The 24,689-nt window shown below is 51.1% G+C and overlaps 1 protein-coding gene and 1 long non-coding RNA gene across 51 annotated transcripts in view; one reads left to right on the top strand and one right to left on the bottom strand.

The window, feature by feature from the left end:
• Positions 1 to 24,689, top strand: part of Plekha6 (pleckstrin homology domain containing A6) — a 139,162-nt gene that overhangs the window by 72,871 nt on the left and 41,602 nt on the right. For 29 of the 50 annotated variants that reach the window (XR_001576147.3, XR_013043251.1, XR_013043252.1 and 26 more), the window contains one exon: positions 23,841 to 23,921. Coding sequence is in view for 31 of the 50 variants with exons in the window: in XM_015986725.3 (XP_015842211.3) it covers positions 23,841 to 23,921 (81 nt within the window). In the remaining 19 variants the exon portion in view is untranslated. Of the gene's footprint in view, positions 1 to 4,544; positions 4,812 to 9,687; positions 9,944 to 20,409; positions 21,943 to 23,840; positions 23,922 to 24,689 lie in introns of those variants that run through there. The other 21 variants (XM_076547405.1, XM_076547408.1, XM_076547393.1 and 18 more) reach the window with 17 other exon arrangements.
• LOC121821250 (uncharacterized) lies at positions 1,439 to 21,224 on the bottom strand. The gene is made up of 3 exons (XR_013043259.1): positions 21,112 to 21,224; positions 16,351 to 16,472; positions 1,439 to 2,738 (listed from the first exon to the last, which is right to left on the bottom strand). It is a non-coding gene; the product is annotated as an uncharacterized LOC121821250 (long non-coding RNA).

The raw sequence follows: 24,689 nt of genomic DNA on the forward strand, positions 1-24,689 counted from the left end.
TGGCTCACGAGGGAAGCAGATTTTTCTCTCTCAGCTGAGGGAGAAAGAAGCTCTGCCCTCGTGAGCCCTTCCTGGGCTGACCTCTGAGCTTGGCCGGAGTGGAAGTTTGGGGTGGAAGGAGAGAAAGAAACTAACTGCAGGGGCTCAGTCTTCGTTCTAAGAATGTCTGGTGCGGGAAAACCAGTTCATCTTTAGACAAGTCATGCTTTTTCCAGAAGGATGTGCTCACGGGTCCCGCGGTGTATCCCAGACCAGTCCAGTCGCAGCATGAGGCTTAGGATGGGTATGGTAAGCAGGAGACAATCCCATGACGCTGTCCACGTGAATTGTCTCCATCTCTAACCAGTCTCTGAATACTTTTACTTTCTCATTTGGCTGGGAGGAAGGAATCTGGAGACTGCTTTGTGGGTGGCAATAGCCTTGTGCTCACTGATCCCACTCTCCTGGAATAACACTGGAGAAGCTTCTGGGGTGCAGGGCTTCCTTCCTTTGCCCAGTGCTCCTCTTCCAGGCCCGGAGCCCCTCATCTGGTCCATCACGTGTGCAGACTAAGCAGACAGGAGGAGGTGGGTCCACTAGGGTTTGTGCCTTAAGGGCTGTGTAGAAGGACGCTGCAGAAAGGAACTCTTCCTTCTCCTCTGCCTGATTCTTCTGGAGAGAGAGAGAGATGAGGAGAGAGAGAGAGAGAGAGAGAGAGAGAGAGAGAGAGAGAGAGAGAGAGAGAGAGGAGAGAGAATGGACTAGAAGATGGTCTGGAGGGGTTCACGGAGTGAGCTGGACTATTTCTGAAAAATAGAACATATCTGCAGTCAGCCACAGAGGAGGTCAAACTCTGGGCGCAGGGCTGGAATGCAGGGGGCCAGGCAGTGGGTGGAACTGTGGTTTCACCCTTCCTGGCAGCTCGGAAGGTTTGCAGTGCCCTTTGGGGAAGGTGGGGCTGCTCAAAGCCAAGCGTGTGGAGTGGGGGGGGGACCTCTACCCTGCAAGTTCCTGATGCCCTGAGCTGTGCCGCACCCCGGAGAGGGAAGGGAGCGTGCAAACCCCAAACTCTCGGCTAAGCAGAAGGGCAGGATTTAATCTAAGGTGTGGAGAGTCTCTGTGCTCTTTGCCATTAGAAATAAATCGGGTTGAGCAAAGCTTGATGAGAGAGGAAAGTGAACTGTGGCTGAGCCAGGGGCAGGGGAACTCAGAGGGGCACCAGCATGAGTGTGTGCAGAAAAAGCACGGGAGAATGAACGTCTGGAGCTAAGCACTGAGCCCTCCCTCCGAAGCCTCGTCTAACTTATAAATCCGTATATGCAGCCTCCCAAATTGTACGAGCTTTGGGTCTCAGGAAACCCAATTTGCTCCTGCAACCAGTGTGTCTGGAAACACCCAACACACGTGTCCAGCCCTTCCCCTCCTCGGGCGCCCCCCCCCCCCCCCAGCTCACCCGGGAGCAGCTGGGTTTCCTCCTTCATCTTCACGTGTGCATGTGTGTGGTTTGGGGATTTCTGAGTGGCTGTTTATGGCTAGAAAATTGCCTGTTCCGGCTCTGTCCCAGAAGGACCATCTGGGCCAAATGGACTGCTTCCCGACCTTTGTCCACCCTGCCTCTGGCCTGCCCTTTTCAGCTCTGAAGGCACGTCTCCACCTGTCCACTTTTCTTCTCTGGCCATGCACCCTCCGCAGCTGAATCTGCATCTCTAAGACGGGGAGAGGGTTCCGGGTGAGGAGTTAGCTCTCAGAGGAGTCCCTGAAACACGTAAGGTGATGGCCTCCTCTGTCCTCTGATTCACTCTAGAGGCACTGGGATTCCTTCTCTCATGTCCACGGCGTTCCACGGGAGCAGGGACTTGGCCACACTACAGCAGTTGCAATCAAAAGCACCGGAATGTGGAACTTGGTAGTTGCCTCTCTCTGCCCAGGGACGCTGTTGCTAGGGTTGGCTTGCTTTTCAACACCCAAGTAAGATAGGTCACACAGGAAGTGTCCACCTCCCAGTGCACACGCTGCTGGGACAGATGTCCCACTTGAGACCCTCGGGCATTGCTTATTCTGACTCCTGGGGGACAAGAGAAGATTCCACCTTTGATGAGCCTTTGGTCTGAGATGGGGGCTGAATTGCAAAGTGGATTTAGTGATCTCTGGCTACTCTTCCACCTCCCTCCCTTGTTCCCCCTTTCTTTCTCGAGACAGGTTCTTACTGTAGCTCTGGTTGGTCTGGAACTTTCTATGTAGTCCAGGCTGGCCGTGAAGACATGGTCATCTTCCTGTCTCACCCTAGTGAGTGGAAGGATTGCAGGCGTGTACCCTCTGGGTGTTCTCTTGATGGATAGCTTCTTTTGGACCAATTCTCCCTCCCTCCCTCCCTTCCTCTCTCCCTGCACGATCTCACTAAGTAGTCTTGGCTAGGGTGGCCTAGGACTTATAGAGATCAGCCCGCCTCTGCCTCCCCAGCCGCTGGTGTTAAAGGCATGTGCCACCACGCCCAGCTTTGGACCACTTCTTAAGCATCCCTCTTTCTGTGACAGAGTGCTAAAGGGTTATAGTCCAAGAGCTTTTGTAGTGAGTATGGCCATCACCTCCGAGGGACCAACAGTTAAGGCAGAACAGGCAGACAGTAACAGTCATGGGCATCCATTGAATGTTTATTAAGTGCTGGCCATTGTCTTCAGCTCGCCATTGGTGTGATCTCATTTAATCCTGTGGCAAACCCATCAGTGAAGGTCCTGGTATTCTCTATCCCCTTTTTACAGCTGAGGGAATGAAACACAGAGAGAAGTGGAGTCACTCGCCCAAAATTCTGTAGGCAGCAACTGGAGGAGCTCGGATCAGGACTGAGGCCTATTCCAGAGCCCCACACCTCAAGACGAATGCAAATTCAGTGCAATGAGAGGGTTAGCATGCAGACAGAGCAAAGGAAGGGGATTTCATGCTACATGATTGACACCAAGCTGGAAGAGAGCAGCTTGAGCTCCATCTAGGGCCCTCCTCCAGGTCTCCAGCTTCCTTAGCAGAGTGGAGGCGGGTCACCTGACCTGGCTCCTTGGTGGGGAGCAGAGCAGTGGTGCCTGGGTGTGTGGGGTGAAGGCAGATGCTGCGGCTCAGGATAGCGTCTCCATTTCCTTTTTCTTTTCTGCCGATTGTTAGGTTTTCGTGAGGCGAAGGAGAAAGATTTGGGGGTTCCAGGTTAAGTTAATTCCTGTTTCAGGAAGAAATGTCTAGCCACAATCCTTTGTCCGGTCCTTGCTGTTTCCTCCCCTTGCCTCCTCTTAAGGCCAGCTGGAGAAGGAGGCGGGTTTGGCTGATACAGCTGTCAGACAGCTTTGACTTTTTTTTTTTTTTTTTTTTTGGACTTTTAAAAACAAGGATATTTTCTTGCATAACCGCAGACCAATTAGCAAATGCTGGAAACATAACGTTGATACAATTTTATTTGATACACAGTCCATATTTCACTTCACACTTAACCTAAAAACAGCATTCAAGGCTATTCCGCGATCTCCACGCCTCCATCTCTCCTTGTCCGGCCTCAGCTCTTTGTTGCTCATACACTGGCTGTACTGGGTCTCCGTGATCATGTCCAGTCTTTCCACCTCCCACCCCTCTACCCCATCCCTGAGCTGGGTTGCCTAGGAGAGTGGTATCAAGGCATCCTTCTTAGGCATAAAATTTAAATGTGGGTGGGGGCGAGGCATGCCAAAAATTCACCAAACAAGGTGACTATTTTTTTTCAACGCTAAAAAGATTTATTTATTCCCTGTGTATGAATGTTTTGTTGGCATGCATGTCTGTGAACCACATACATGCCAGGTGCCCATGAAAGTCAGAAGAGAATGTCAGCCATCCCTGGGAACTGGAGTTATTGAAGGCTGTGAGCCGCCGTGTGAGAACAAGCGCTCTAAATCGCCGTGCCGTATCTCCAGTCCCCCAGGAGAGAGATGTTATAGCACAACGTTAAAACAAAAACAAAGACACGCTGTGAAAAACCTTTGCCATTTTAAATTAAGTCAGGATCAACAGCAGTGCCACCCCAGGCCGCATTGGTGCCCGAGGCAGCGGGAAGATGCACCAAATACATGGCTGTCTTGACATGACATGTCAGTCAGTGTTCCTTAAGCCTTTCGAGTACATTAGTTTTTATTTTAGAAAAATATTGTCATAGCAGCGGTGGTAGGGTGGCACCCTTGCTTGACTCCTGGGGCCCTGAGTTCCATCACCCATGAGGCAAAACAACCACCGCAGATTTGCAGAGCGGTATAAATCTTAGTTGCTGAGATTGGGGTACCCCTTATCCGTTGTACCCCTGTGCCCTGCAGGACTGGTCTCTCCTCCTTCCAGGCATCCTCTCCTCAGAACGAGGGAGAGGAAGGTGGGGCTCCCAGCCAGAGGCTGTTCTCTTGCCTGGCCAGAAGAGAGGGAGGGTGGGGATGGGGGGGTAGGAAGGGTACAGAGGCCTTTGGCTGGGAGCCTCGGGTCTAACAGCTTCCAGCTGCTTCCACACCCTCTAGACTTCCGGCTAGGGAGTGGTGTTTGGATGGCCTTTTCCCCTCTTCACATCAAATGTGCGATCTAATTAGGACCCTGGATCCCCGAGTCCTCCCTGTCTTGATATCACAGCTCCCACCCTGCTGGGTCCTCTGCTGTTTGTACCAGAGCTCATGGGGTGTTGTCCGACTTCCCCTGGAACATCCATCCAAGGCTGAGTGAGCATAAGATGTGGGTCTGCATTCCCCAAGGCCTCTGCGAGCCAAGCCAGGGGAGAGGCAGCCTTGGCCGAGGACAGGTCCTTTGGCTAGGAGGAAGACTGCAACTGAAAAGATCCCAAGGTAGGTTGTTTCACTCAAGACCCTTGACTTCTCAGGGCTGTGGAGTCAGGCTGGTTCATTTGTCCCTTATTACTGTGTGCGTGGATGATGCGTGGGTGCAGATGCATGCACGTGTGCCAAAGGTGGTATGTGGAGGTCAGGGGACATCTTTACAGAGTTGGTTCTCCCTCCACCTTTACCTGGGTTCCAGGGACCAAACTTAGGTCATCAGGCTTGCACAGCCAGTGCCTTTACCCACTGAACCACCTCACCGGCCCCTTATTTCTGTGTTCATTTAGATTAGAGTCGAGCTAATTAAATACTTTCCTGCCAGCCTCATGGATCATAAAGGAATCAAAGGAAATAGGGGTGGATGTCTGCTGAATCATAAGGTTGTGTTTGACATTCCTCTTCTGTCGTAAACAAGCACTCCTTTATTTTTATGTGCCCTGCATCTGGGCTTGCCTGGGTTAATTGCTGCAAAGCCATGAGAAAAACACGGGCTGATAAGGACCCCTGCCCATCCCTGCTATTCAGGGCCACTTCCGAATGAGGGAAGAGGCCACTAGCAAAGGAAGGCTGGATCCTGCCTACCTATCCCATTTCCAAGCTCCATCCACACCTAAAATGTAAGGTATACGTTAAGAGGAAGTTTTGTCTCAAGCTTTTTCAAGTGAAGGCTTTTCTTCTTTTAAATTTTACTGAGTTATAGTTGACATAAATGGCATAGATTTAGAGGCTAAAATAATGCATTTTGTGAGGGTTTTTTTTTTTTTGCCTTATTTAAGGGATATGGTTTCACTATGTAGCCCAGGCTGGACCCAAATTTGTGATCTTCCTGCAACAATTAAGACAATAAAGGGCTGGAGATCTGGCTCAGTCAAAGGCCTTAGTTAGGTTCAGTCTCTGGTTTAGCCAGAAGACAGAAAAAAAGTCCCCATCCCTCCCTCACATTGCTTCCTGTCTCATTTGTAATTCTTGCTCCACCCTGTCCTCAGGCCACACTGATCTTCTTTCTGCCACTGCAGATTAGCTTGCAGTTTTTAAGGTATTTTGTCATAGACTCTTACAGTGTGTATTCTCCTTTGGAAGGCCTGGGCTCCTTCACTCAGCGTAATTATTTTGAGATCCATCTAATTCGCTTCATTGTATATGAGTAATTTGTTCTCTTGTTGAGTGGCATCCTTCCCGGTGGATCATGTGTGCTCACAGGTTTGTGGATGACTCTTTGCAGCTTGGAGCTGTTCCTTTAAGGGTGCTGTGAGCATTGGCATGTATGTCTTTGTGTAGACACAGGCTGTAAATTCTCTCCATGCATATGCAGGAGGAGGATGGATGTGCTCTTTGGTGACTACATCTTGAGTGTTTCCCCCACTTAGATGCCCCCTTCCTGTCCCCAGCAGTACCTCTCCATGCTGGACCACACTGGGCACTGGCCAGCCTTTCAAGTTTAGCTGTTTTAAAACTACTCGCCCTCCTACACGCCGGGTGTGTGTGTGCAAGACATCTCAGGGTTGTTCAGTTCAAACTTCCAATGTCTCCTTTGCTGATGTTTACTGTCTCCATGTAAGTCGTGTGCTCTTTATGTGTTCTTGTGGAAGTCTCGAGTCAGCTCTGTGTGGGGGGTACTCTTCACTGGCCTTTTGTTTTTGGAACAATGTCTTTTTAAGAACGTCTTTTGTTTGTTAAGTTACCTTAGACAACTCCAAAGTCACTGATGTTTTCAAAGTCTCTCATGTTTTCTTCTAGAAATGTACTTTTAGCCCCTATGCTTAGGTCTATGGTCTGTTCTAAGTTGTCTTTTAATGGTTGAGTAGAGGGATTCTCTTTTCCAAAGGTTTATTTATTTCTAGTGTGAGTGTGTGTGCCTGTACCCTTGGAGGTCAGAAAGGGCGTCAGATTCCAAGGAACAAGAGTTTCAGATGATGGGGAGCAACCATGTGGTTGCTGGAAAATCGAACCCTGATCCTCTGCAAGAGCAGCCAGTCTCCTTAGCCGCTGAGCCGTCTCTCCAGCCTCAGGAGGGTTCTTTTGTTGGTAGTAGTTATTTGTTTGGAATATGGACCAATGGCTTGTCCAGTACCATGTATTGAAATCGTCTTTATATCTTGGTCAAAACCAATTGATCACAAATGGATAGGTTTATTTATAGGGCAAGGGGTAAGGGCGGGAAGTGCAAGGAAGGAAGGGAGAATCCCCAGACTGCCTATCTGGTGGGGCTCCTCTCTCTGACTCCCTCCAGGTCCTTTCTCTTTGGACCAAAGGCTGCAGGAGGCCCTTCCCTTCTCTTTCCCCATCAACATTAGCTGGAGGCTGGCTGCTCCCAGCAGGAAAGGGGAGGCTGGAGCGAGGACCAATCAGTCTCCTCTGTCTCTAGATAAGTCTTCTCTTTCTTGCTCCATCTTGTGTCTCCCCATCTCCTTCCATTATTAGACTCTTTTCCAAGTGTGTCCCTCTGGCCCTATGCCGAAAGGGCTCTTGGTGATGATAATTTCTGTTTTATTTTCCCATTTATTTATGTATGTATCTTTATAACACCATCACCATGTCTTGATTACTGAGGCTTTACTCTTAGTCTAAGTACCCCCATTAATAACTTCCTCCTCCTCTTCTGTGACAGGACTTGAACCCAGGGCCTTTCTCATGGTAGACTGGCGCTCTACCATGGAGCTACATCTGCAGTGCTGACACCTGTTTCCCCATCTACTTTTGCTCCTCAGATCTGTTATGTAGCCAAAGATGACTTTGAACTTCACATCTTCCCGCCTCCCGCCTCCCGCCTCCTGCCTCCCCTACCAGTGCTGGTATTATAGGCTTGCACCACCTAGTGCTGGGGATCAAACCCAGGGCCTGAGGTATGGGGTGGCAAGTGTTCTACCAACTGAGCTACACTTGAAGCCTCAAATTTTGGTTTTCCGAGACAAGGTCTCATTTGGTTCAGGCTGCCCAAGACTTGCGATCTTCCCGCCTTTGCCTCCCGAGTGTAAGGATCTATCTTCTTTTACGGTTTTTTGGTTAGAACATTCTAAGTCTTTTTCTATGTGAATTTTAGATTTTGTCTTGGTTTTTATAAGGAACTAGAGATTTTGATTGGGATTATGTCGAATCTATAGTAAATATTGGGAGAATAGATGTCTTAATAATATTGTCCTCTGACCCAAAAAAAGAATCTCTCCTTTTTTTTTTTTTTTGAGACAAAGTTTCTCCGTGTAACAGTCCTGGCCGTCCTAGAACTTGATCTGTAGACCAGGCTGGCCTCAAACTCTCAGAGATCCGCCTGCCTCTGCCTCCCGAGTGCTGGGATTAAAGGTGTGCACCACCACTGCCCAGAACCTCTCCTTCTTTAGATCTTATTAATTCCTCCCAATAGTGTTTCATGCTCTTCAGCACGTAGGTTTTACATCTCTTGTCAAGCTTAGCCTTAAGCATTTAATATTCTCCCCCCTACTATAAGTGTTTTCATTGCTTGTTGCTAGCATATGGAAATAGAACTAACATTATATCCTCTCCCTTCCCTGCTTCAGCCTCAGTTCCCCCTCAGGCGCTGGATGTCTGCCCGATGCCATAAACATAAAAAACACTGGCATCTTTCTGTGTTCTAAATCTCTTCAGGAGCGGCCCTGAGGCAGCCATGAAGGTAAAGGGTGAGGAGGGATGGTGTCCTAGAAAGTTCTAACCCTGCACAGAACACTCAGATCTCGGCGCGTGGTTTTGAGGGCAAATGGAGCAGATGTGAATGTGGTGTCGTCCCTTTAAGAAGCCAGGGTGAGCCAGCCTCCCGGGCGACTGGGAAGGCATTAGCAAAGATAAGATAAGGCCCCCTGGCAGTTCTGAATGAGGGTCCTGAGCCACTGTGGCTGGCCTACTGATAGGCAAACAGGAACCAAGGTGATAAGAAAAGGGCCAGTTGCTAAAGCTGGCTGGCTGAGGTTCCCAGCTAGTCATGCCAGCCGTGTGTGCATGGCAGAGAGCACTTGTATTCTACTATCCTATGGTATTTTATTTATGCTCATGGCAAAGCCCTCAAGTAGCCTTTACATAGAGCCACTCTGCCGTAAATGTTCAGTAAGTGTATGCCCATCGCATCTGTTGTTCTCTCGTGAGATGCTCTGTCTCCTGCCTCAGCCTCAAGGCTGAGCTAGAGACTACCCGATTTCTTCCTCAAACTAGGAAAACCCTGGCAAGGACTCGCCCTGACACGCTGACACGCGGCAGGCACGAAGCTGCTCATTTGCGCCTATCTGCATCGATTTGCATGTGTCCTACATGGAGACACTTCTATGCTTCAGAGTTCCTTAAATCAGTTACCTATGTTTAAAGAGAAAAAGCGGGGTTTTTGTCTCTACCCAAACCTGCCCGCCTCTCACCTGTATGCTCCAAAGATGCACAAATGGTTTCTGCAGCCTTAGAATACAGAGAATATCTGTGCTCACACGGGTCTTTGCCTGTTGGAGCTTCTCATTCTTAGTGTATACTAATTCTCCTCTCCAAACTCCTGAGCAGGGCAGAGAAATGAGGAGGAGAGGAAGAGGAGGAGGAAGAAGAACACTTTAGCTCAGCAGCAAGGGCTCAACTGCTTAGGGGTCCCCCAGGATTCTGGTCTTCGAGCAGCTAGAGACGTCCTGGGGTCTGAGGTGGCCTTCTCTCTGCCTCTGTCCCAGGGCTACGGATGCTATGACTACTTTCGTCTGCACACCCTCCTCCAGGAATAAATAAAAATATCATCCCTCCCCCGGATCCTGGCTCCTCTATTGGCCTGCCTGGCAAATATTTCATAATGTGGGCTCATCCAATTGGGCATCGTGCCAGAGTTAAGCGCCTCAGGTTGTAGGCGTGCTCCAATTAGGTGAGGAGGCCTGGGTGGGACTACAGGCTGGCTCTCCACATGGGGAGGCAGCAGCCTTATGAAGGTAGAGGGGTAGCAAGCTAAGAGTTGCCGTTTGCTTTAGGGCTAGGCGCAGGACAGTCCACCAGCTGGATTTTGGCAGCCCAGCACTGAAGGGGTTAAGGTCCATCAGCATGTGTGGCTGTTAATGATTGCTTTCCACAGGGACCTGCTGGGTATTAAAGGGAGACCTTTCCCTGTGCCTGAGTGTGAAAGGAGGCCGAGTTAGAGGCCGCAGAGAGACTAGGGAACAGAGCCGAGCTGGTGAGTAAGTGGCTATTGCTTTTGGTGTATGTTTGTCCGTGTGGTTCTGGAACAGAGGAGGAAGCTCTGGCTGCTTCTCAGCCAGAGGGGGCTTTTGTCACGCCAGAAACAAATTTTCAGCGGGGCCGGACTGGAGGCTCACCCCCTTTTATGAGAAGGACGTCTTCAGAAGGGTTCTCAGCTAAGGGGGGGCTCCTCAGCCCTACAGTGGAAGCAGCTGCTGGGCCTGACCTGTGGAGGAAACAATGGTTCCATGGAGCCACCCTGTGCACAAAGCTGCGCTCTTCCTCGCCTTGTCCCTCTCTGAGCCATTGTCTCCAGAGGGGGCCAGGAGCTCGGAGCAGAGCAGGCTCACGGGGACACAGCCGTGGCAGATGGGGACAGTATTCTTGTAAAGATCACAGTGAGTAAGCCGTGGAAGAGAGGCAGGATTGGGGATGGACTGGCTGGTCACTCAGTAAAAAGACAAAGTTGTCATTTGGCAGCAAACCTGAAGTCTCAGAGAAAAAAAGAAGTGAGCCAATCTTTGGCGTTGAGGTTTGTCCTTCTCACCCGTGAGCTTCCTTTTGGAGGGGGGGGGTGTCCCCTCACCCTCCATTACAATTATGTTCTTTGACACCTTCTGGTAACGTGACCAGGGGTATGGACAAAAGTTCTTGGCTTTGTGGGAGGCAATGGGTGCGCTGCCTGCTCAGCAGATTGTGTGTGTGTGTGTGTGTGTGTGTGTGTGTGTGTGTGTGTGTGTGTGTGTGTGTGTGACTCTTATGTGGTCATATGATTTTAAAAGAATTGTCACCAAAGAAGAAATGTTGACACACACACACACACACACACACACACACACACACACACACACACACACCCCGTTTGCTAAGCGCTCTTTTGTCTCCCTTGTCTCTCTGGGGAGGAAAATGATTAGATGACATAATGGCTCTGCTGGTTCCACCTGCACAGGGACCGTCGTCGGGACAGGGCACTTGCCATGCTGGTTTTGAATGCAGACTTGAGAGACAGGGCAAAGTCGGCCCTGGGTGGCTTTGCTGTAATGCTTCCTTCTGGTGGGGTTTCCAGGAGGCAAACAGAAACCAGGACAATAGGAGGGAGGTGCTGGCCACTAGACCCAGGAGGCCAAGAGCACAAGGAGCCAAGTTTCTGGGCAGTTGAGGCCAAGAAAGAGGGGGAAGTAGAATTTAGGGAAGGAATGGCCAGGCAGGCCCTGTGTGCCTTGTATTCAGATCACCAGCCACACATGCAGCCAGACAGCCTCTAACTAGCACTCTCAGGGGACTTCAGAAGAGCTGCTGTACCCAGTGGGATGGATGTCACCTGTGGGCTCCCCACAGATGCTCAGAAGACCTCTTGCTTGGTTTCTGAGCTTGAGCTGTGAGCCAGAGCCCTGTGTTTTTACTGGGTCTGTCAGCAGCTGCGGAATTGCTCCAACAGGTAGGGGTGGGTGGACTCACCTGACCAAGGCTGACATCTGTCCTGACTGGGAAGCACCGGGAAGTGACCTGGGCACTATTTCTAGGAGACCATTTTCTCCTCTGAGACTGTTTCCCTACCCTCCTGTGTTTATCCCCGGCGGCACCTGCTTCCTACACTTTTTGTTTTTGAATAGATTGCAGGTTGTGTCACTGGTGACTCTGGAGGGCTCCAGGTCTGGATGGGAGCAGGGGTCGGGGAGGGAGGTGCAAGGGAGAATCCCCAGACTGCCTATCTGGTGGGGCTCCTCTCTCTGACTCCCTCCAGGTCCTTTCTCTTTGGACCAAAGGCTGCAGGAGGCCCTTTCCCCATCAACATTAGCTGGAGGCTGGCTGCTCCCAGCAGGAAAAGGGAGGCTGGAGCGAGGACCAATCAGTCTCCTCTGTCTCTAGATAAGTCCTCTGTTTCTTGCTCCATCTTGCGTCTCCCCATCTCCTTCCATTATTAGACTCTTTTCCAAGTGTGTCCCTCTGGCCCTATGCCAAAAGGGCTCTTGGTGATGATAATTTCGGACTGGGGAGTCTTAATGCATTGATTTAAAAGCCAATGGATCATTACAATTCATTGTAATTGGATTTTTTTTTTCAAGGCAGGGACTCACTATGTAGACCAGGCTGGCCTTGAACTCACAGAGAACCTCCTGCCCCGCCTCTGCTGAGATTAAAGCTATGTCAGCTTTAATTGGATTTTAGAATGTGTCGTTTGATTTTTTTAAAATGGGATTTCTGTTCAAGGCTGACTATGAACTCTTAATCCTGATCCTTCTGCCTCCATCTCCCAAGTGCTGGGATTGCAGGTGTGTTGTCTGTAAAGTGTGGGTATGCCACTGTGCCCAGCCTTGATTTTTAATTTTTAACTTTCTGTTGTAATTGGGGGCAAATTTCCCATTCTTGTTGGTGTAGTTCAGGATTGCCACAGGCCTTGTATTTCTGAGGATTCTGAACACATACTCATTGCTGGAAGGATGAAGTGGTTTGGAGTTGTCTCACAAAATCCAAAAATGTTGGTGGCTCAGAGGACTAGGTCAGTGCTCTCTGACAGAAAGTTCTGTGATGAAATGGCCCATGGCTGTTCTGTCTAGGACTGCAGCCTCCATGGATACGAAGTCTCAGTGAAATGTGGCTAGCCCGAGGTACTGAAATGTTAGTGTTTTTAAAAGTTACCAAAAATCTAAGTATGACTAGTGACCATCAGACAGGATGATACAGATGTGGGGTGCTGTAGTAACTGTCTTGTCTGATGGTACAGGTGTGGGGTGCTGTAGTAATTATCTTGTCTGATGGTACAGATGTGGGGTGCTGTAGTAACTATCATGTCTGATGGTACAGATGTGGGGTACTGTAGTAACTATCTTGCCTGATGGTACAGATGTGGGGTACTGTAGTAACTATCTTGCCTGATGGTACAGATGTGGGGTGCTGTAGTAACTATCTTGCCTGATGGTACAGATGTGGGGTGCTGTAGTAACTGTCTTGTCTGATGGTACAGATGTGGGGTGCTGTAGTAACTATCTTGTCTGATGGTACAGGTGTGGGGTGCTATAGTAACTGTCTTGCCTGATGGTACAGATGAGGGGTACTGTAGTAACTATCTTGCCTGATGGTACAGATGTGGGGTACTGTAGTAACTATCTTGCCTGATGGTACAGATGTGGGGTACTGTAGTAACTATCTTGCCTGATGGTACAGATGTGGGGTACTGTAGTAACTATCTTGTCTGATGGTACAGATGTGGGGTACTGTAGTAACTATCTTGCCTGATGGTACAGATGTGGGGTACTGTAGTAACTATCTTGTCTGATGGTACAGATGTGGGGTGCTGTAGTAACTGTCTTGCCTGATGGTACAGATGAGGGGTACTGTAGTAACTATCTTGCCTGATGGTACAGATGTGGGGTACTGTAGTAACTATCTTGTCTGATGGTACAGGTGTGGGGTGCTATAGTAACTGTCTTGCCTGATGGTACAGATGAGGGGTACTGTAGTAACTATCTTGCCTGATGGTACAGATGTGGGGTACTGTAGTAACTATCTTGCCTGATGGTACAGATGTGGGGTACTGTAGTAACTATCTTGTCTGATGGTACAGATGTGGGGTGCTGTAGTAACTGTCTTGCCTGATGGTACAGATGTGGGGTACTGTAGTAACTATCTTGTCTGATGGTACAGATGTGGGGTACTGTAGTAACTATCTTGCCTGATGGTACAGATGTGGGGTGCTGTAGTAACTATCTTGCCTGATGGTACAGATGTGGGGTGCTGTAGTAACTATCTTGCCTGATGGTACAGGTGTAGGGTGCTGTAGTAACTATCTTGTCTGATGGTACAGATGTGGGGTGCTGTAGTAACTATCTTGTCTGATGGTACAGATGTGGGGTGCTGTAGTAACTGTCTTGTCTGATGGTACAGATGAGGGGTGCTGTAGTAACTGTCTTGTCTGATGGTACAGATGTGGGGTACTGTAGTAACTGTCTTGTCTGATGGTACAGATGTGGGGTGCTGTAGTAACTGTCTTGCCTGATGGTACAGATGTGGGGTGCTGTAGTAACTGTCTTGCCTGATGGTACAGATGTGGGGTGCTGTAGTAACTGTCTTGCCTGAGGGTACAGATGTGGGGTGCTGTAGTAACTATCTTGTCTGATGGTACAGATGTGGGGTGCTGTAGTAACTATCTTGTCTGATGGTACAGATGTGGGGTGCTGTAGTAACTATCTTGTCTGATGGTACAGATGTGGGGTGCTGTAGTAACCTTCTTGTCTGATGGTACAGATGTGGGGTGCTGTAGTAACCTTCTTGTCTGATGGTACAGATGTGGGGTGCTGTAGTAACTTTCTTGCCTGATGGTACAGATGTGGGGTGCCACTATGTAGCAAGCTTCCTTGTTGGACTATCATTGGATCACCAGCCTCCTAATATTGACATGACAACTTCTTTTTTTTTTTTTTCCCAAGACAGGGTTTCTCTGCATAGCCCTGTCTGTCCTGGATCTCATTCTGTAGACCAGGCTGGCCTCGAACTCACAGAGATCCAACTGGGTCTGCCTCCCGAGTGCTAGGATTAAAGGCGTGTGCTGCCACCATCCGGCTGTGACTTCTTATTAATTATGAAAGTTCAGCCTATAGCTTAGGCTTGTTCCTAACTAATTCTTATCACTTAAATTAACCCATTTCTGTTCATCTACACCCTGCCATGTGGTTGGTGGCCATTCCCTCTCCTCCTGCACGTCTTGCTTCCTCTGTGTCTGGCTGGCGACCCCTAGGCCTTTTTCCCTCCCAGCATTCCTCTCTGCCTGGAAGTCTCCCCTAGGCCTCCTGCCTACCTATTGGACGTTTAGCTTTTTATTACCCCAATCACAGCAATACACCTTCACACAGTGTACAAATATCTCAGAACAGGACGCTGTAGTGACTGACTATCAGACCAGATGGTGCAGATGTGGGGTGCTGTTTCCTTTATTCATGATGGACGCACCAGCCACTAACTGAGCAGCTGATATGCACAAGCTCCCTCCAGAGTGCTTTAACTATATGATCTTATTTAATCCTCCCAGCATCCCTGGTTACAGCTCTGTGTTACAGAACGAAAAGCTGAATCCTAGAGTTGCAAAGTGGGTTAAGTCACTTTGAAGTCACGTGAGTGTTGTTCTCAGCCCACAGGGGCCATCCTGGATACAGGCATTCTGGCTGGTTCCGAGAGTGACTCTTGTTCCAGCTCTTACAGTAGCTCCCTTACATCAGTGAGACAGAAAGATACTTCTGCCCTTGGCAAGCTGCCAGGGGGCATAGAAAGTTCCAAACCCCTCTCTCCTTGCAGGAGGAGGTAGTCGGAACTCCCCACCACCCATCTGCATGCTCCCTTGCCCTACCACTCCCAGCCTCAGGCTGAAGTTCCTCAGTGAAGTCTCACAGACTGGCAGTGACAGCTACAACCTCACCTTCATCCCCTGCCTTGGTATCTGGTCCCCGCGTACCATCATGTGGGAGGCTCCTCCCATCCAGTCCTCACATACCATCATGTAGGAGGCTCCTCCTATCTGGTCCTCACATACCATCATGTAGGAGGCTCCTCCCATCCGGTCCTCACATACCATCATGTAGGAGGCTCCTCCCATCCGGTCCTCACATACCATCATGTAGGAGGCTCCTCCAATCCGGTCCTCATGTACCATCATGTAGGAGGCTCCTCCCATCCGGTCCTCATGTACCATCATGTAGGAGGCTCCTCCCATCTGGTCCTCACATACCATCATGTAAGAGGCTCCTCCCATCTGGTCCTCACATACCATCATGTAGGAGGCTCCTCCCATCCGGTCCTCATGTACCATCATGTAGGAGGCTCCTCCCATCCGGTCCTCATGTACCATCATGTAAGAGGCTCCTCCCTCTAGGAGCAGCTGTCTAGGCTCCTGCCTGCTAGTTCTAGAAGACTTATGACTATGTAACCATCTCAGCTTTGTGACCAGTCAGAGCCTGCTGGCCAGAGGAAGGAGCAAGAAGCAGGTGGGATGCTGAGCATCCTGCCCCCCTTTAGCAATCTGCAGAGCAACACGGGTCCCTGTCCCATTACCCCACCAAACATGTGTTCAGCTCTGTGCAGGAGGTGAGGATTTGGGGCACAGTCCTAAAGACTTGGGCCGTGGGCGGGGAGTAGGTGACTGTTCTAACTTCCCCCTGCACCCAGGCATCATCACCCCACCCCACATCAGGCGTCGTCTCCAGGCCTGTAGCTGACAGGTGTTAGCACTGAAGGGTTTGTGACTCTTGTTGAGCATTCTCAGAGCCTCATGAACCAGTCTACCACCCAACTGTGCGCCTCCTTGGCTGGGGAATGAGGTATGCCGAGAGGCTGACGGTAGAGCCCACGGAGACTGCTGCTCTGCCGGTCACTGTGGCCAGGACAGTAAACCTCCCGACTCTGCCCCCGGCCTTACCTGCCTCAGTCCAGGGCACCGACCACACAGCAGGAGTTCCATTTTCTTTGTTCTGTCTCCCATTCGTGGCGGTACAGCCTGTCTTTCCTCTGCTGTCCTGTCTGGTGGGAAGTTTGAGCCACCTGTGGAACAAGGCATCACTCACAACTGTCGTTTTATTGTAAAAACGAGGCATGGAGCAGCTTGACAGCCTCACGCTGCTGGATGGGAAACAAGAAGACACGGGGTGCTTCTGAGGATGTGGAAGCAAGACTATCAGTCTGGCTGGTTACTGTCCAAACCCTCCCTGTGAAATTCCTTCCCATGAGGCAGGCTGCGTGGGGATGCCGATCCCTGTGGGACACCAGAACCAGATCTGCTGAGTTAGGAATGGAGAGATATGGTGTGGGTGACCTTCAGTAGACCCGGAAGCAGAAGCATACTGCCCTCAGTCTCTGAAGGGCAAGAGTTTGAGATTCAACCCAGAGGGAAGGGAAGAAGCCTAATTAATTACTGCTCTGCCCTGTCACCCCTGCGAATCCTGCTGACTGTTGGGAAAAGCCACCCTGGAGGCCAAGGAAAAGGATGGGGAGACAGGAGAAGAGAAAGGAGGAAGCTGGGGTGAGGGTGGGTGGGGAACGAACCTGCCTTCCCCTGCCGTTATCTGGCTTGGCTCCTCAGGAAGGCCATGGGGAGGAAAGTGGGGATTTGGGGTTGCAGGTAGCTTTCTTTCCTCTCCATTCTTCTCCTTGTCTCAACAGGAACCACGACATGGTGTGGGGACCGTGAGAGCGGGCACACTCCACTTCTCTAGCCTGGGCTGGGATAGGGGGACATGCCCTATTCTGTGCCGAGTGGCTCCTGGGTCCCAGGACAGACTGTGGTTCTCACCAACTTGACCGGTCATCAGTGTTTGAACACTTACAGTCAGGCGCCTCCGCCCCTGGAATTGTGCACAGTCATCACTGGCCGGAGAGGATGCTGGCCAGGTGCTGTGGCGGGACCTGTGGCCAGGTTTAACCTCCTGGGCTCTGTGTTATGGAGAGGTAGCCAGGTCCCAGGCACTGGCCAGAGAGGCTAGCTTGACCCTAGAGGGGTGTGACAACCAGCTCTTCATCTGCTAACAGAGAGGAGTGACACTGATCACCTGCCCAGGTTACCTTCAAAAGACAGCTAGAATCCACCAAGTAAAAGAACTGATTTAAAGACAAGGTAATTTGAGGCGTATGGGGTAGGAGAGTTGCATGAGTTCGTCTGTATAATTTCTTTCTGCCCTAATTGAAGAGGAGAATGTTCTGTTCTGTGCCCTGGACTGGCCCCTCTCCTATGGTAGGAATAAGCTGACCATGCCACAAGACAGGAGGACAGCTGCGGGGCTGGAAGGGAGGACACCCAGGGCCCTGACTGGTGCTCCCCATGTGTGCCCACCTCGTAACTGAGCCCACACCCTTTCCTATGGCAGGGACCGAGCTCAGCGAATTTCTCTGGCATCCCCTCCCTTCTCTGGCCACCACAGGCGGGGAACGTGCTCCTGCCCACTCAGGTTGGAGTGGGGCTGTAAGACTAGAGAGAAACGGGCAGGAGCAGGTACTGGGTCCTGTCCTCCGGACGCTCAATCCAGGGTCCTGGCATGTTAGGGTGTTCCAAACTTGATTGGGGGGTGGGCACACTATTCATACCATACTGGAAATAACATCAAAAGCAGGATTGGAGCAAGGGCAGAAAAGAAAGGAGAAACAAGGGCAAGCCAGTGAGAGGAGACAGCTGGAGCTGTTCCTGGCACCTTGGAACTAGTATTTTGCCCTGCAGATGGAGAGGGGAGGGATGGTGTTGTGGAATGGGGGCTCTTTCCACCTGGAAACCCCCAGAGGTGCTGCCTGGGCCCTGACCCCCCTGTTTCTTCTTGTTACAGAAGCTGTAGGTAGAGCAGGGGCTCCTGGGTGGAGTGGTTGACTAGGAAAGTGTTTTCTCCAGGACAGCCAGGGAGTGCCAGGAATCCAGCAGTCTAGAGAGTTGGAAACTGGTCTGGTTTTTAATTGGGACAGAATGCTGGGGCAGATAAGGCTCTTTGACAGTAATGATGAGACCCAGACAGGGAAACAGAGCAAGAGCCAAGCTTCCCTTTGTGAGCTGCAGATTCCCCCCCCCCTTACCCCCTACCCCCTCCCTACCGCCATCAGGCCCCACTGGAATTTGCTGGCTGGGAGACAGCAGGAATCGGGAGGGCTAGTCCCCTGCCCCTCCCCAGCTCTCCTCGCCACCTATGAACTTCAGTGCTGGTGATGGGCATTCTGAGCGTAGGGGAAGCATGGCCGAAGCTGATTCTGTCAGCAGATTCTCAGGGTCTGTGGAAATGAAGCTGCTTGGTAGTGGGGTAGAAGGAGTGGTATATATTCCTTAGGTTTCCAGTATTTATCACAGTGGGAGTCTTGGACAGCTACCCTGGGAGTAGTGTGTGTGTGTGTGTGTGTGTGTGTGTGTGTGTGTGTGTGTGTGTGTGTGTGTGTGTGTGTGCACATGCTTGTGTGCATGCATGCTTGCTCAGGGCCATGAAGATTCTGGTTTTAACTGTATGGTGCCAGGTGCACACCACGTAGAAGCCGAGGATGTCTTGAACCACAGAAGTGCCCTGATGAGGTGGAGGGAATGTGTCTTGGTCCTTGTGGAACGCCCCCCCCCCCCCAATCTTGATGCTGTTCTCTAATTGGGTTCCCCACTCTCACGCTGGCACCCAGCATATTTCTTGGTTGTTTTCGAGCAGAATGTTTACAGCCATCCTCTGTCGTGCATGAAATATTCCACATTGAAAGTTTGCAGGGATTAATTCATAGAATTAGAAGAGGCCTTGTTTGCCCACGAGCAAACTAAGGGCTAAACAGGTGAGGCCATACTGCAGACTCGACGTGTCCCATGCGAAGACTGACTTGCCCAGTTCCCTGTCCGCTCATGGGCATGCCCTAGTGAGCTTTTGGTCCAGTAGAGAAGTGACCGCCTCCTGGGCAACTCTGGAAATCAAAGATGCTCTTTCTTCTGCCATTCAAGTCTTTCCTTCCTGAGTTTCTCACTTTTGAGGGAGCGGAATTTGAAAGGTCACCTTGGCTCTGGTCTTAGGCATCTGCCCTTGAGAAGGGGAAGCTTTCTGACATCCCCAAAGGAAGTAAAGAGGAGGAAGAAAATGGTTTCCTTTTTTTTTTTTTTTTTAAAAAAAAAAAGCATTCTATACCTGGTAATTTTTTCCTGCTGTCTTACTTAAAATGAAAACCTGTCATTCTGTGCAGGGTGATGGTGAGGAACACCAGCCAGGCTTACTGTTCTGTGTTCTGACTTAACCCCGAGGACTTAGGGGCTCTCGGTGCCCAGGAGCCTGTGCCCCCCATCTCCACTCCCTTGTGATAGCCTCACGCGGTGTCAGAGAAGTAATTTAGCTTGAGCAAAGCTGTGGGAGGCCCCTGAGCTCAGCTCGAAGAGAAGGGGGATATTTTTGCCTCCTAGAGGAAGAAGACTCATTTTCCCAGTGCACCCCCCCCCCTTTCCTCCTGTTCAGATGAGTTTAATTTTCTTCTCCTCTTAATGAAGATGGATGAAAGCCAAGCTATATATTCAGGGGGAGCCAGTCAGGGAAGCCGAGTGAGGGGGCGAAGGGACAGAAACAGAGCTTCCCTCCCGGAGAGGAAGTAATTAATTGTAAGAGAGAGCTAAGATAGGGAAGCCTTTGGTAATAGAATATCAGCCTTCAAACGCAGGCGGCTAAAAATGACACCGGAGCATGGGAGTCTTTTTTATCTGTTCATTTGTACATTCAACAAAACTTTATTGGGTACCTATGGTGAGCAGACAGGGAACTCAAGAAGGCGTCTGGAGAAGGTTCTGGCTCAATTAACTAGAAATAGGTTCAAGCCCGGATCTTAGGCCTCCTGTCACCAAGATAAATCATTGACCAAAGCCTCACTAAATGGCTGAATATATTGACCTTTTGGATTTAGGATGAGCCGTTTAAATATCAACAGCCGTGACCCCGGTTACACCTGGCCAGCTCATCCCTTCACGGGTTAAATAATAATGTTGTCCATTTATTTTTCTGTTTACTGATCCCATTGTTCCTCTGACCTCAGTCCAAACAATTAGATCAGCCCAGCCCTTTGAGTGTCTGCTGTGATATCACACAGTTGCCATAACAACAGACTATGATGTCAACAGAATGCCCGGTGCTGCGAAAAGAAGCACCTTGGTCAGAACGGAATCTGCCACGTGAAGTAGAAGCAGTAGAAGGCAGAGGAAGCTGAAACAGCGTCAGAAAGAGCAGCTTGGCTGTTTAGAAGGACCTCGAGCCTGGGTCCTCCTTTGCTGGAATCCTCTGCAAACCTCCAAGGCACTTACAAGGACTGATAAGAGAATAAGCTTGTCTGGAGGCAGGGGGATGAGGAGGTGACCTTCAGAAGGCCTTGCAGCCCAAGCATCCTAAAGCACGGAGGACAGTGAGAAAGAGGAGATTTGACTAGCTTTGACCTATTCGGGGCAATTAACATCCATGCAGACCTCCTGGCGGCCGAGCAGATTTGACAATTACCAGCTGGAATTTGTCATCTTGCATCTGGGAAGATATGCAGCAATAGATATACAATGACCCCCCCTCGAGCCCCGTTCCCTGCCCTCTTCCTCACCAGCCTTGGGAGGAAGGTTTCCTTCCACTTTTGAGTAAGGAAGCTGATCCTTGCCAGCAGCTGGGGCTCCACAAACATCCCGCCCATCCCACTGGGGGCCGCATATATCCCAGCTTCTTACCAGCTGGGCCAGTGCAACTCGGAGGGCAAGCAACTGGAGAGGGGAGTGTTGTCAGGCCGGGTGCGGAGCCGCTTCACGCATCATCGTGCTCCTGTCTGCACAGATGAAAGCTGGGCAGGCTGAGGGAGAGGAACGGAGACTTCAGTTCTCCTCAGCTTCTCAGCAACAGCAACAGTAACAGCCAATGAACCTGAAGCTTGCTTTAACCCTCAGAAGGGCTTGGAAGGTCTCTGAGAAGCAAGTTGGTTTGCAGCCCCAGAGCCCGTGTCTGGGCTCGGAGCTGGAGAGGCTGGAACACCGTCTCCCTGCAGGTCGGGCTGGCATGAGTTTCCGTGCAGATGGGAATGCAGCCCATGCTCCTCCGCCCGCCCAGCTGCTCAGTGTCCTTAGCTCAGTGAGGTCGGACTACCTGGAAGCTGTACACCTGCTCCGTGCATGCCTCTCTCCATTTCTGCTTTTCCTTCTTGGGAACGTGAACCGGGAGGAGGTCCTCTCTTCATTTATTCTGTCTCTCCGGCCTTCTAACTGTAGCATCACAGGCGAATGCTAGGAAGCCACAGGCCCCCTAGGGCACCTGGGCTACCCCTCCCGTGGCCCAGAGGGAGCCCCGTCCCTGTTCTCCAGTGCTAGAACCGGGAGAAAGGGCAACCCATGAAGCCTGCCCCAGCTCGCCCCGCGTCTCTGCCACAGCCTTAAGAGTTGGAACCAAGGACTTCCTTCTCTCTCGGAGGGATGGTAGCCGCAGGGTGGCTGGTGGCTCCTCTGAGGCTGCCGACCTGGGGACGGAGCTTCCAAAAAGATGTTGAAGTTTCGGGCCGATCGACGGGTCAGGTAGGGATTTCCTCTGTGAACCGTGAGCCTGGTGAAATCGGAGCAGTCCGAGTTGGCTGCTCATCCTGTTTGAATTCAGGGCTCGGTGGTGAGGGGTCTGCTGGAGATGACCACGGCCTGAGAGGACGGTAGTTAGGTCAGTGGCTACTGCATTGCAGTGCCCGTGGAGGGGAAAGCTATTTTGAAATTGTTAACAGCGGGTGGAAAGAGGGCATTGTTTGTAGGGTTGCCGGGTAGGAGGCTCAGGCCAGGGAGAGGTGTGCCATGCCCTGGAAAACTGAGCTGGGCAAACAGTGGACTGCTTCTGTGTGTGACCGCCTGAACAGCTGCCTGCAGGGTGCTCCCAGGAACACAGAACAGAAGGGGCCTGGAGGGGAAGGGTGGGTGGGAAGCAGGTAGGCATTCCATGCATAGGGCAAAACAGAGAATTTGGCATTTTAAGGACCTTGCTGCCCGAAGCTTCATTGGGTGACAGGCAGGTGCTCTTCCTTGCAAAGATTTCCCCGTGATCCAATCGAGGGAGCATCCTTAAAAAGATTCAGGAAGGAGGAGGGACTATAGTTTAGGAACTAGAGGGTGGTTACTGATGTGCTGAGTTCAAACTCAGGCCTGGTGGATGCTGGTCAGGTTTTAGGTCCAACTCGAGCTACAAACTCCGGGTATCCAAAGAGGCTGAAGACATTGCCTGCTGTACCTCTTTCCCCTGAATTCCTGGCTTTTATCTGAACAGCACTGGTTGGGCATTAAAAAAACAAAAACAAAAACCCACCCTTTGAAATTATCTTTAGCTCCGCCTGGCATCCCGGGGGTGGGGCGTATCCTGGACTAGTGGGAGACGGTGGAAGGGACCAAGTTAAGCACACTTTGCTCAGGCGCTGGCTGGCTGAGCAGAGTGCCAGCTCTTTGCTGTGGGTGTGCGTAAGTGCCTTTAGCAGCCTCGGTCCCCACGCCTGTTCCTATGGTTAACTGGAGTCTATGCTGGGCTCTAAGTGTTTCTGAGGAGGTGGCAAGGAGGAGGGCCTTTAAACTCATCTGCCCAGGTGGGCTAGACACTCCCACATTCTCGCCAAGTGGTCCCCACTTACCAAAGGCATTGCTCCTCTGAAAGACCTCTCTGCTGCATGTCCCCTGAGAGCTCACCCAGGAGCTGGCTTGACATCCTGTCAGCCAGAGGCACCTTCTCCCAATGCTCCCATCTGCCTCATTCCCAGCCCCTGGGACCTGCTCCCCCAGCTTCCTGGCAGGCTCTCTGCACAACACCCCACCCCATTCCTGGCTATAGCAGCCCTCAGTTAGGTACATCTGTCAGGCCAGCACTGACCTTGCTGCTCGGTGGAGCCTGGGGCTTCTGCCATGCCTAGCAGCCTCTTAACAGGAGACCATGGTCTCCGAATGTGCCTGAGTCCCAGCCCAAAGCTCAACCCTGGAGTTTCCGAATTTCCAGATACATTTAAAGAACGAGATGGAGCTGAGAGCAGGAGAGGAGTCCAAGGTCACAAGAGAGTTCCTTCAGCAAATTATGAGCAAGCATTTTCTGTGCGGAGCACTGGCAGGCGCCGTCCCTCAGAGGGAGGCTGCTGCATGAAATCTGGACTGTGTCAAACTCAGGCTTGGAAAACCCCATCCGTCCGTCCGCCCCCCCCACCGTCCCCAAGGTGGCCACTGAATGCACTGAGCATAGCTTGCTGACAGCCTGAGATCTCTGGCAGGTGGCTAACACTGAACCAGCCAGAGGTGACCAGGCATCATTCTCTCTCCCGGACCCCACCCACCTGCCCCTTCCTGACCCCACTGCGGGGAACGGAGCCACGGCTCCTTCCATGGCCTGCCATCCCTTTGGGTTATGCCTCTGCCCTCCCCAGCTGATGGCAGCTCTCTCCCCTCTTCTTCCTCCGCAGCCACAATGAAAGACGGAACACGTTTCGACACCCAGTGACTGGCCAGGTCCCGGAGGAGAACAAAAAGTTTGACTTGAAAACGTAAGCTCCCTTGCGCTTGCCCTCTGACCTCTGCCTCTACTGTCCTGCTGCTACGGTGTGTAGGTTGGGCAGGGAATGAAGGAGGAAGTATTTGGGGCCCTTACCTCAGCTTCGAGGACCAGAAACCTCTGGGGTACATCTCTTGACCCCTCACACACGGTTCCCAAGTTCCGTCAGAGAGCATGGCGGTGTTTCCCATAGGCGGAGCTGAAGGAATGAAAGCCTGCTCTCCGCTTGGGATAGCCCCTGGGAGCCCCTGAAGGTAGCGCAGAGGAATGGGATGTAATCCAGAGGTCTAAATGCTCATCTTTCACTTGACATCCTGCCTCACTGAAAGGGGAGGGGGAGGATAATTCATAGTCCACTGAGCTATTGTGCCTTTGAGCAACGAATCCCACCCCCTCATCCCCCCCACCCCGCCCTTCTGGGATCAAATACATAGCTTTATGTATGCTATTGAACCTTTAAAATAGAAGGCCGCAGGCCTGGTGGTACATGCCTGTAATCCTAGTTTCTTAGGAGCCTGAGGCTAGAGGATCTTGATTTCAAGGCCAACCTGGGCCTGTCTCAAAATAAGAGTAACCGTAGTCTATTATCTCAGAGTCCAGATTCTTAAACATACATGAACAGGAGAAAGCCAGGTGGGTGGCACATGCCTATTTGGTCCGCAGAGGCAGGAGGATCAAGAGTTCAAGACCAGCCTCACTACATAGTGAGTTTGAGGCCAGTCTGGTCTATGTGAGGCCCTGTCTTTAAAAAAACAAGCCA

Source organism: Peromyscus maniculatus, chromosome 11 (assembly GCF_049852395.1).
Source record: "Peromyscus maniculatus bairdii isolate BWxNUB_F1_BW_parent chromosome 11, HU_Pman_BW_mat_3.1, whole genome shotgun sequence".
Classification (NCBI taxonomy): Eukaryota; Metazoa; Chordata; class Mammalia; order Rodentia; family Cricetidae; genus Peromyscus; species Peromyscus maniculatus.